The 10,364-nt window shown below is 54.2% G+C and overlaps 1 protein-coding gene across 1 annotated transcript; it reads right to left on the reverse strand.

The window, feature by feature from the left end:
- Nucleotides 1-986: 986 nt before the first annotated feature.
- Nucleotides 987-9,710, reverse strand: Mab21l4 (mab-21 like 4). The gene is made up of 5 exons (XM_035439293.1): nucleotides 9,194-9,710; nucleotides 5,744-5,969; nucleotides 3,301-3,454; nucleotides 1,852-2,208; nucleotides 987-1,079 (listed from the first exon to the last, which is right to left on the reverse strand). Exons 1-5 carry the CDS (start codon nucleotides 9,708-9,710, stop codon nucleotides 987-989), a joined length of 1,347 nt encoding a protein of 448 aa, XP_035295184.1.
- Nucleotides 9,711-10,364: the final 654 nt, after the last annotated feature.

A 10,364-nucleotide genomic window follows, 5' to 3' on the forward strand; every position in this document is an offset into this window, starting at 1 on the left:
TTGTGATTATATTTATCACCGAGGAAGTGACCAGGATGGGCTTGGGTCTATTTAAGTTCCACTCTTGAGACAACACAGCATTTCCCTTGTGCTGATGATAGCTCAGACCCTGGTCCCACAACCTTCAGGGACCCTGGGCACTTGCTCATTGTGTAGTTACTCTGACACATGCTGTCAGTCCTTGGCAGACACCGGGACACAGGATGACCTGCACACACATGGGACATGGGTTCTCTCCTCAGAGCCTGGAATGCAGTCCACAGTTCTGAAGCCAAGGGGTAAATGTCAGCAAGTGCCAAAGACAATGGAGAAGAGATGTCTCTGAGCCCAGAGGTCCCAGGCTCCAGGGAAGCTGCTTCAAGCTAATGAGATGTGAATCACAGGATTCTAGGAACAGGGGACACTGCTCCAGTGACAGAGAAGTAGGGGGAAGGGGAGCTGTGGAATTCCCTCTTCTGGCTTCAGTTCCTTCTGAACATTTGTCCAGGGGGACAGTCTCTACCTGAGAGTGGAGAAGTTTTGAAATGAAACCATCTTTGCACACAAACCTTTCATAGTCTTAGGAGTCTATATTTGCACTGAGAGATACAGAAAGTGGGGGACCCTCTCCACAGGGTACACTGGGGCATTAATGTGCTCAACACTGAACACACAGTGTTTCAACCCCCCAGGGTTAGTGTGGAGCATAAGCAGAGCAAACACCCACACTGCCTCATGTCTATACCTGTCCCAACTGTCAAATGGATGGATCAATGGGTCCCTGGGAAGCATACAACCAGCCACCTCACTCCTAGTCTGGAACATGGCGGCTGCCTCAAGACCATGGTGCCAGCTACTTGGACTCTCATGGCCATCCCTTGAACAGGAGTCCTTAGGGACTAAGTCCCCCCACCAGTCACTCCAAGAGATTTCCCTGATCCCCATTCCTTTCCCAGAAGTTCCAGGGAGCTCTGCAGGTTGGTAGAGATGGGGCCTCCCATCCCAGCTCAGCTGCTGTCACTTCCCATGGTCTTGGTCTTCTGGAAGATGTTCTGCATGGCTGAGATTCTGTCCTTATCCTGGATGTTAAAGACCTGGAACTGTAGTGGGCAGGGACAGACGGTCACAGACAGCCAGGCTACACCTGTCTCCAATGTCCTCCCTGACCACCCTATCAGCAAGCATCCACCTGGTCTGTCACCCCTGCAGGTGGACCAGCCTAGGACCAGCCTAGCATTCCTCTTCCAACAGCCCTGCCTCCCATAGTGTATCTCTGACACAGGCATGACCCCGAGGAGGCCCCAATAATTCTGGCTGAAGGCTCCTTCCATGCACATGCTGACCAAGAAATGTCAGGCATGCATTGGAGGCAATATTTGGGGTTGGGTGGTTGAGCTCCTGCCTTTGTAGAGGAGCAATGGGCTCTATAGGTGTGGAAGGGACAGCTGGTAGACACCTCTAGACAGCAGACCAGAGAACATAAGGTCCCAAAGGGTGTGACCATCAGAATGCCAAGTCCAGGAATTGGACCCCAGGAGGACCAGGGAAATTCAAAGCCCCAAAGTAGAGAAGGGTTCTGGGCATTTGCTGTGTGGTTTGGGTTAATTCTGTGGAACACTGAGGGGCAATCTCAGGCACTCTGTCGTGGTTTCCAGAGAACAGTCTTACACCCTTGGGGCCTTTCTTGAGGTTGCATTCTATGTTTCATCTGACCCTCAGCCATCCAGAGGCCTGGCTTTGCCCCAGAGGACTGGCTTTACCCCCAAAGGTCTGGTTTTACCCCAGCCATCCTTGAGTTCCTGACCTGGGAGGGAGTGGCCAGAGTTCAGGACCAGGGCTCTAGCCACTCCCTCCTAAAACAGTTGCACCCACCTTATCTAGCAGAAAATCAAAGTAGGCAGTGGTCCAGTAGGTAGGGTCACTGGCGGGTAGCTGCAGGAGTGCCTTGACTCCATTGTCAATGCGTGGTGGACGGCTGTGGCCCAGGTGGGTGACATGGATTCGTAAGGACTCTTCAGGCTGGCTGGCGAAGTGTTCCACACGTTGGTAGATGACGCCGAGGTCCAGGCCACTGTCTTGCAGCAAGTTGTGCTCCGGGTACAGGAAGTGGGGCAGGTTCCTGGTAGCCAGGCAGCAGAGCAGCACCACCAGCAGGCGGTACACGGAACCCTGAAGGTCTGCCCAGTCCTCGGGTGCTGGGAAGAGCACAGAGGCCCACAGCAGCACCGTCTGCAGGACACAGAGTCAGACCTACCTGTCAACGGGTGGCTGGAACAGTTCCCCACCACCACCTGCCCGTGCACCCCGTGCACTAGCCCTGCACTAGCTTACACCCACCAACCCTCCCCCCACCTCTCCGGGTGCTGAGCCCTCTTATATCTGCCACCTAGCAACTCCTGGGGCTCCCATTCCTTCTCTGCCCCTCCCTCTCCCCTCTAGGCCTCTCTTTCCACCCTCCGCTGAGACCCAGTCTGAACTTCAGAACTCCTCAGGGTTATCTGAGGCTTCCTCCATCCTTGAGGCTTTCTTCATGCCCCTCCATCAACAGAGCTCATTCTCTGTCGGCCAACACAAAGGGCCTGCCCCAGGGCATTAGAAGTCCTTCTACTCCTTTCTGCTCCAAGGCTCTCAATAGATACCCGCCCCTATCCCCCTATCCGTTACCCAACTGCATTTCTGTGTCCTCAGACCCCCTCCCTTCCCCACCACCTCAGTCCATCTAGGACCCTCTGGGTATCAGACCCCGATGACCACTGGAAACTGGATCCCCACCTCAGACAGGGTTGTGAGAAAGCAGTTAATGGCCTCAGTCCACACAGGGGGTCTTCCCTAGAGCCAGTGTCTGATGACACATCAACTCACCTGACCCTAACACCTGGACCAAGCAGGAAGCCCTCTCTATCATGTCCTGCCCCAGGGAGGACAGGAAGGGAGCCAGTGCTCCCACAGGTACCCAGGTGGCTCCAGTCCATAGGGGAGTCTGGCCAGGATTGTTCATAGATACAGGGAGGACTCCTGCTGGGGAGAGGCCCAGCCCTATATGGCCCAACCCAGTCATGTTCCTGGCTCCCAAGGCCTCCCACATCGCCAGTCTAGGCCAAGGCCAGCCTAATGTGGTATGTCACCACTCCACAGCCATGTCTACAAGACCTCGAGAGCTGTGATCTCTTCCTCAGGTGAACCTGGAATCCTCTCAATACCTGTGGCTGCTTACCATGGGAGCTGCTGTGAAGCACACACCTGCCAGGTCACACTGCCCTATGTCATCTAACCACCAATGTAAGCAACAGAGCACGGCCTGTGGTGAGCTACCATGCATACCTTCAGGTGGTCAAAAGTTAGGCCAGGGCTCTGGCTGCCACCTCGCCAGCTCTCCAGGTTCACCCGGTCGAGGATGGACAGGCTGTCCAGGCGGTGGCCAGGGAAGGAGCCTAATGCACCAAGCAGGCGACTGAGCAGGTAGCCAGTGGAGATCCTGAAAGCCAGACCCGCCTGTCAGTGCCCAGTGCCCTGTGTCCCACCAGAAAGAAAAAGTCCAGGCTGCTGTTCCCCAACACTAGAACCTCTCGAGGGCCACACCTTAACTGTGGCCGTTCTGTGGCTCCAGGCCCTGTCTCTCAGCAGTTGACTCTCTTTGCTAGCTTGAACACCTGGGGTTCAGACTCCCCATCAAAGATGGCAGGGTCAAGGGGAGACCTCAGCCAGCCCACCCTTTATTTAGACTGGTGGTTGGTGGGGCCCCAGGCTGGCAGAGGGTGTGGGTTCTATTCTAGGGCTCATTAGGGAAACCAAAGCCTGCCGCTCCCCTCCATGGGAGCCAGAGGGTGGATAACGTGTGGAGGAGTCTCATCTATGACCCTTAGCACAGGGCACAGCTCACCACAGGCTCTCACTTCTGTGCTTGCCAGACCGTCATAGGGTAGGGCCTCCACACCCTGTGAGTCTCAGTCCTAAAGGGTAGGCAGAGGTGGGGCAACAGAAAGGCCATGTTCTCTCTCTCTCTCTCTCTCTCTCTGATTTTTTGAGACAGGGTTTCTCTGTGGCTTTGGAGGCTTGGCTGGTCTCAAACTCACAGAGATCCACCTGCCTCTGCCACCCGAGTGCTGGAATTAAAGGCGTGCACCACCAACACCCGGCTCCATGTTCTCTTCTTTATGTAAGGTGGTTCTACTCAGCCCCACCTTTTACCTGTCTTTGTAAGCTGGTGGTTCCTGAGCATGGGCCCTGTTCTGAATGAATAGGCCAACAAGGGTGCAGGGTATAGGGCCCACAGAGCTCTTCGAAGGCTTCAGAATGTCACAGCAACTTATAAATGTCACTTAGAAGAAATAATTCAGTTCTAAGGTGGCAGCACCTTGGGCATGTGTTTTGTAAGTCTCCCGGTAGAATCACTGTATGTGGATGCCAGCGGTGTGAGGCTTGGATGGGCCCCAGGCCCTGAGTCTTACTGGCTCAGCTTCTGTCCCCTTCACCTTCTCATGGACACTGACTTGGTAGCAGGTGGCCATCACTGAACCCACAGGCTTCAAGGGACTCAAAGAAGCCAGGGTTGGAGATAGGAGCTGGCAGATGAGGGGACACATCTATAACTAAACACCTCAGGTGGAGGAACATTCTTTGAGGTACTCTGTAAATCTGGCAAGGCCACCCCGAGTGAGAGGTATTAACAAGCCCAAGTTACTTTCATTGGTGTGAGCATCCTCACTGTGTGAGCATCCTCGCTGTGTGAGCATCCTCACTGTGTGAGCATCCTCACTGTGTGATCATCCTCACTGTGTGAGGATCCTCTCTGTGTGAGCATCCTCACTGTGTGAGCATCCTCGCTGTGTGAGCATCCTCACTGTGTGATCATCCTCACTGTGTGATCATCCTCACTGTGTGAGCATCCTCACTGTGTGAGCATCCTCACTGTGTGAGCATCCTCGCTGTGTGAGCATCCTCACTGTGTGAGCATCCTCTCTGTGTGATCATCCTCACTGTGTGATCATCCTCTCACTGTGTGAGCATCCTCACTGTGTGAGCATCCTCACTGTGTGATCATCCTCACTGTGTGAGCATCCTCACTGTGTGAGCATCCTCTCTGTGTGAGCATCCTCTCTGTGTGATCATCCTCACTGTGTGATCATCCTCTCTGTGTGAGCATCCTCACTGTGTGATCATCCTCTCACTGTGTGAGCATCCTCACTGTGTGAGCATCCTCACTGTGTGAGCATCCTCACTGTGTGAGCATCCTCACTGTGTGATCATCCTCACTGTGTGATCATCCTCACTGTGTGAGCATCCTCACTGTGTGAGCATCCTCACTGTGTGAGCATCCTCTCTGTGTGATCATCCTCACTGTGTGAGCATCCTCACTGTGTGAGCATCCTTGCTGTGTGAGCATCCTCACTGTGTGAGCATCCTTGCTGTGTGAGCATCCTTGCTGTGTGGGGACCTTAGACAACCTCTCTGCTAGTGTTTACCTGGCTGTTGCTGAAGGGGCCTCTCCCACACCACCTTCCACAGTGCTTATCTCGTCATAGCATTATGCTACTGGCCATCTCCTGTGCAGAAGATGGCCCAGCCCTCCCTGGCGCTCTCTGTGAATTGTTAACGCTAGAATTCCTCCCAAGACTACTACTGTATTCTAGTAACCTTAGCATGGCACAGATGCCCACAGGCCAGAAGCAGGCGAGAACCCCTCAGAGCCTCCTGTATGGGGCTCAGGGAGCATCAAGGTGTTTCCCCCTTCCCTCAGGACCCAAAGGTCCAGAGTGGCATCTACCTCCAGTGCTGGGCATTAGCTGGCACCAGGTCCACCCCGTGGCTGGCGATTCTTCTCAAGATGCCCTCAGGGAATCCAGGCTTCAGTTGGGCCCCCTCCAAGGCAGGCACCCTGTGCTTCTTCCTCACCACAGGCACAACGTTGAAGCAGATCTTCCTCCAGCCACTGGACACCAGCAGGGACAGGTGCAGCTGCCCTTCCTTCAGGCTAGCAGCATTCAGTGAACCTGCAACAACCTGCCATCAATCTAGCTCCCCTCTTCAGGGCCTAACCCTGGTTGGTCTGGGACACCCACCTGCTGTCATGTCTGTCCTTCCCCTTATCTTCTGCTCCCCTTCCTGCCTATCCATGTTGAACAGTTGCACAACCCCTTTCATGGAGCAATGCCAGCTGAGCGATGTCACGGCTTCCTTCATAACAACAGCCTCCTTCATGAGCCTTCTCTCTGCTGGGTCCCTCCCTCGGTCTCGCTGCCTGAGCCTGCTGCCCACACCTCCTAGACCTGTGGACCTGCCTCCAACTCTGCCCATGATCAGCTCCATTCAGTGTCCAGACTAAAGCCAGGAGAAAGAGCAGGTCCCAGGGGAAAACACTGGACATAGATGGTGCTTAAGCTGGAGTGTGAAGAGCTGGGCTGCTGAGGTTCCCCTGACACCCTGGGCAGCTCCGAGCCTGCAGCTCTTTTCTGGATGGCTGTGATTTACATTGCTTCGTTTTGAACCTTTTCAATCTTGAATGAAGATCAGTGGGATGCTCTTGGGTACAGCACCCCATTCCAGGGACTTTGTACTCCTAGACACTGACAACTCTAAAGGACAGCCTTAACTATGGTGTCACCTATAGTGATTCATATCCCTCTTCTGGCCAGTTGTAGCCAGGAAGAACAGACATGATAGCCCAGCCCACACGAGAAGAAACAAAGCTGGGGGGATCGTCCCCAGGCTGGACCTCTCCTAATGAGCTGGTGAGCTTGTGCTCACCTCATCCCCCTACACTAAGAGCCTGCCTGACATATCAGCTCAGAGCCACCCTATGCACGCATGCATGCTGGTCCTCATACCATACGGGCTGGCCTGGGCAGCAAAGGCCAGGAACAGCTTAGGATCAGGTTTGTGGGAGAGAACTGTCGGTGTTGGGAAAGACCCTGGCATCCTGGGAGGAGGTACTGGATGACCCCATTTCCAGGCTGCCATGACCCAGAAATCCAGGATAAGCCTGAACACTCTGTACAACCAGGTCTATGTCTGCTTACCACTCCAGAGATTGGCTACCTCCATCACCTCATGAATGACACATTATGGCCAAGAGACCACACCATTTCCCCCCCCTACCCCAGCACTATCCTCCCACGTCTATTTAGGGGCTTGGGTCAGAGGCCAGAGCAGTCAACCCTCCGGAAGCTGTTCCCGAACACAAGCCTTGTACCAGGGCCTCCATTGCATGGAAAGACCTGGCCTTCTAATGTATCTTTTCAGTTGCCACCATCTGCAGGAGAACTCTGAGGCAGCCTCTGGAATTCTCCATCCCACAGGAGCCTCAGTTTCCCCATGAATCGGGAGGGGATGCTCTCAGTTCATCGTTCAAATGTCTGCTTGTATTCCTCTAGTTACACATTTTTATTTGTGAAATGGCAGCCTGGAAGACAGCCAGCCACACCTGTTCTCACTAGGCTACCTCTAAGCCAGACCTGGCTGGTCTCACCGGTTCCAGGAGTGGATACCTGAACCCTGTCACCAGCAATAGCTTCCCTTTTAAGGAATGTGTTGGAAGCAATGCCTGGAATTTCCCATGGGCCCAGCTCAGCCATGGCAGCAGGAATGGGCCTAGACAGGGCGGGGGGTGGGGGTAAAGGGGTGGTCTCCTTTCTCAGCTAGGAGGCAACCAGAGTATGCAAGGTGGGGGCTAGAGGTTTGGATGGTCTTTGATGGCCCGTAACTTGGAAGTCTCCTAGTTGCCCCATGGGTCTGTGCTTCAGCAAAATAGTGGGCCTGCAGAAGCCAGGGCCAGCTGGCACTGGCTATATTAGGACAACCAAGAAGGCAGAAGTGGTCCTGCTGAATTAGACGGTTCAAGAGATGACCAGGTAAGATGCTGGAGGCGCTACAAAACACCAGACACTTAATGACAGTCTCTAGCTACCCAAAGGTCAGTCTTCTGCTCCAGGACACCTGGCCTGGCAGGTCTGGGAGTGACTGTCCACAGAAGCTGACCTCCTGGTGTTGGAAGTCTAAGAGCCCAAGGGCTTCCTGAATCCTGCAGCCCAGACTTCGACCTAGATGTCTAGCTGTGGCTCTGCTAAACACCCTTCCCCAGAGCCCTAGGAAGCATGAGAAGAAACAGCAGTCCACTATCCCAGGATCTAAGGTCCCTGGACATGCAGCCAGACCAGGACTCCACACACTAAGGATCTCAGGAATGTTACTGCCCTCTAGGAGAGACACCTACCCCACTCACTGATGACACAGTTCAAATACCAGGAAGTTGACTTGGGAAGACAAACATATGAGAAAGTAGCAACTACCACCATCATGTGTCCGTCTCCTCCCAAGGAAACAGGACACTCCGTTTTGGCCTCCAGTGCCCTAGCCACCTAACGCCCTATACCTGAACCCAAGGGTGAGCATCGTCACTTAGGTCCCCAATGTCCTTGCTCATCACAGGCTGTACCTACCCTTCAAGCCACCTTTGTGTAAAGAGACTGGCTGCTTCTGGTCTTGCTGGGAGCCCCACCCATCTGGGGCTCCAACACCCCAGATTACTTAAGCAAGATGTCCAGTGAGAGACTGAGGCTGGGCCCCTGGCATATTTGAAAATACCCAGTCTCACAGCCATCTGGGTCTCCAAGCTATCGACTGAGTCATAAATTGAAACAGGGGTGTACACATGCCTGTGTATATGGAAGCATGCATTCACATGTATGTATTCACACGCACACTCATGTCTGCTCACATCCCCATACGCATATGTGTGCACACTAACATGTGTTTACATCCTGACTCAGACTCAGGCGTTGCCATGTTCACACACAGTCTGACGGATTGAGACTGTGGCTGAAGTGGGGGCAGGTGTAAAGCGTCACCACCACAGACTGCATCAGGTAACAGCCTGACTTTCCAGGACCCTGCCAGAGACCCTATGCAACAAGCTGGCCAACAGAACAGCAGGCTTGCTCTAAACTTCCAGACGTTTATAAAAGCGACATCCATTAAAATGTCTTCAGCAAATCACCGTGCAGAAACACGTGACTAACAACCCGCTTTCTCAGACATGCTGGGTGCTCAGGGGCCACAGTAAGTCTTCTGGTTCACAGGGGCCCCCAACACAAATGACAACTCACACTGCACTCACACGCAAGGGAAAACACACACACACACACACACACACACACACACACACACACACACACACTGCACTTAAGTGCAGAGTGCCCTCCACTCCCCATGCTGTTACCTGGTGGAATGAGGCTGTGGTGCTTGCAGTGAACAATAGCAGCCACCAGAAGATCTTTAAGGACACACAGGACTTTACTGGGTACAATGTGGCCACTACAGCACTTGTCTCTGCCCTCTGAGGAGACACTGAAGACGTCATCAGTCATCCATGGCTTCAGGCCAGATGTTTCCTTGAGGACACCCAGGCGACAGAGTGCAGGGCCATCTCCTGGCTCAGTGGCTTCTGACTCCTCAACCAGGAGAGCCTCAGCATCCACCCCCAGAGGCACCTCCACGTCCAGAGGATCCTCGGAGGAGCGCAGGGCAAACTGGAAGGCTTCGAGGTCTCGGGAATAGTCAACAAGGAAACGGGGGTCCAAGGTGTGGGCACGCTCCAGCACGGTGAGCAGAATGTTCTCCGCTCTCTGGTAGTCCTGGACACGGGGTGACTCCCGTGACTGGATGGCCAGCAGGTAGTGATGCCACAAGGACAGCTGCTCGGTCATGTCTGGAGCAAAGAGACAGGGGGCCGGCATCCCTGAGCAGTAGGCAGCAGGGCCCTGGTGGCCCTTGGGGACTGCTCTTCAGCTGGTGTGGACTGGCTAGGAGGAAGAGGTACCTGCCTAGGTGAAGAGCAGGTCTGCAGGCAGAGCTCAGCTCCCCATGGGCAGAGTTCCAGAGTGACAGGCTCCGTGCAGCAGGTTAAATAGCTGAACCCAGGCCAAGGCCTTTGAAGTGAGGTGAGTCAGTACCTAACAATTAAGAGTATCACAGGGGGCTGTCCAGGGAGGTGGAGGCCCAGCTGCTTACCACTCTCCTCCCTCCTCAATCTTACTTCAAAACATAATGACCCAACCTGGAGGAGGGTGTGTGTATACAACACTTCACACCCCGCCCCAGCCCAAAAGCTACTCACAGTGCCTCTGTGAAATGGGCCGCCCTTGCCCAGCCTCCCTTCCCATGCTTCAGACGGGAAGGCAATGGCTGCCAGACCTGTGTGGGCCCAGGCCTCTCTAAGGCAGCTTGCAGAGGAATAAGCCTCAGGCCAGACCTGAGCAGTATCTCCTAAGCGTTCCCCAGACACCAGTATAAATCAATCCTCCTCCATTCACCATCCATATAGTTGCCTTCCAGGCTCCCTGAGAGGAGCTAGCACACACCTGGCCAGGAGCTGCTGCCTTCTAGGAGAA

Source organism: Cricetulus griseus, chromosome 2, assembly GCF_003668045.3.
Source record: "Cricetulus griseus strain 17A/GY chromosome 2, alternate assembly CriGri-PICRH-1.0, whole genome shotgun sequence".
Lineage (NCBI taxonomy): Eukaryota > Metazoa > Chordata > Mammalia > Rodentia > Cricetidae > Cricetulus > Cricetulus griseus.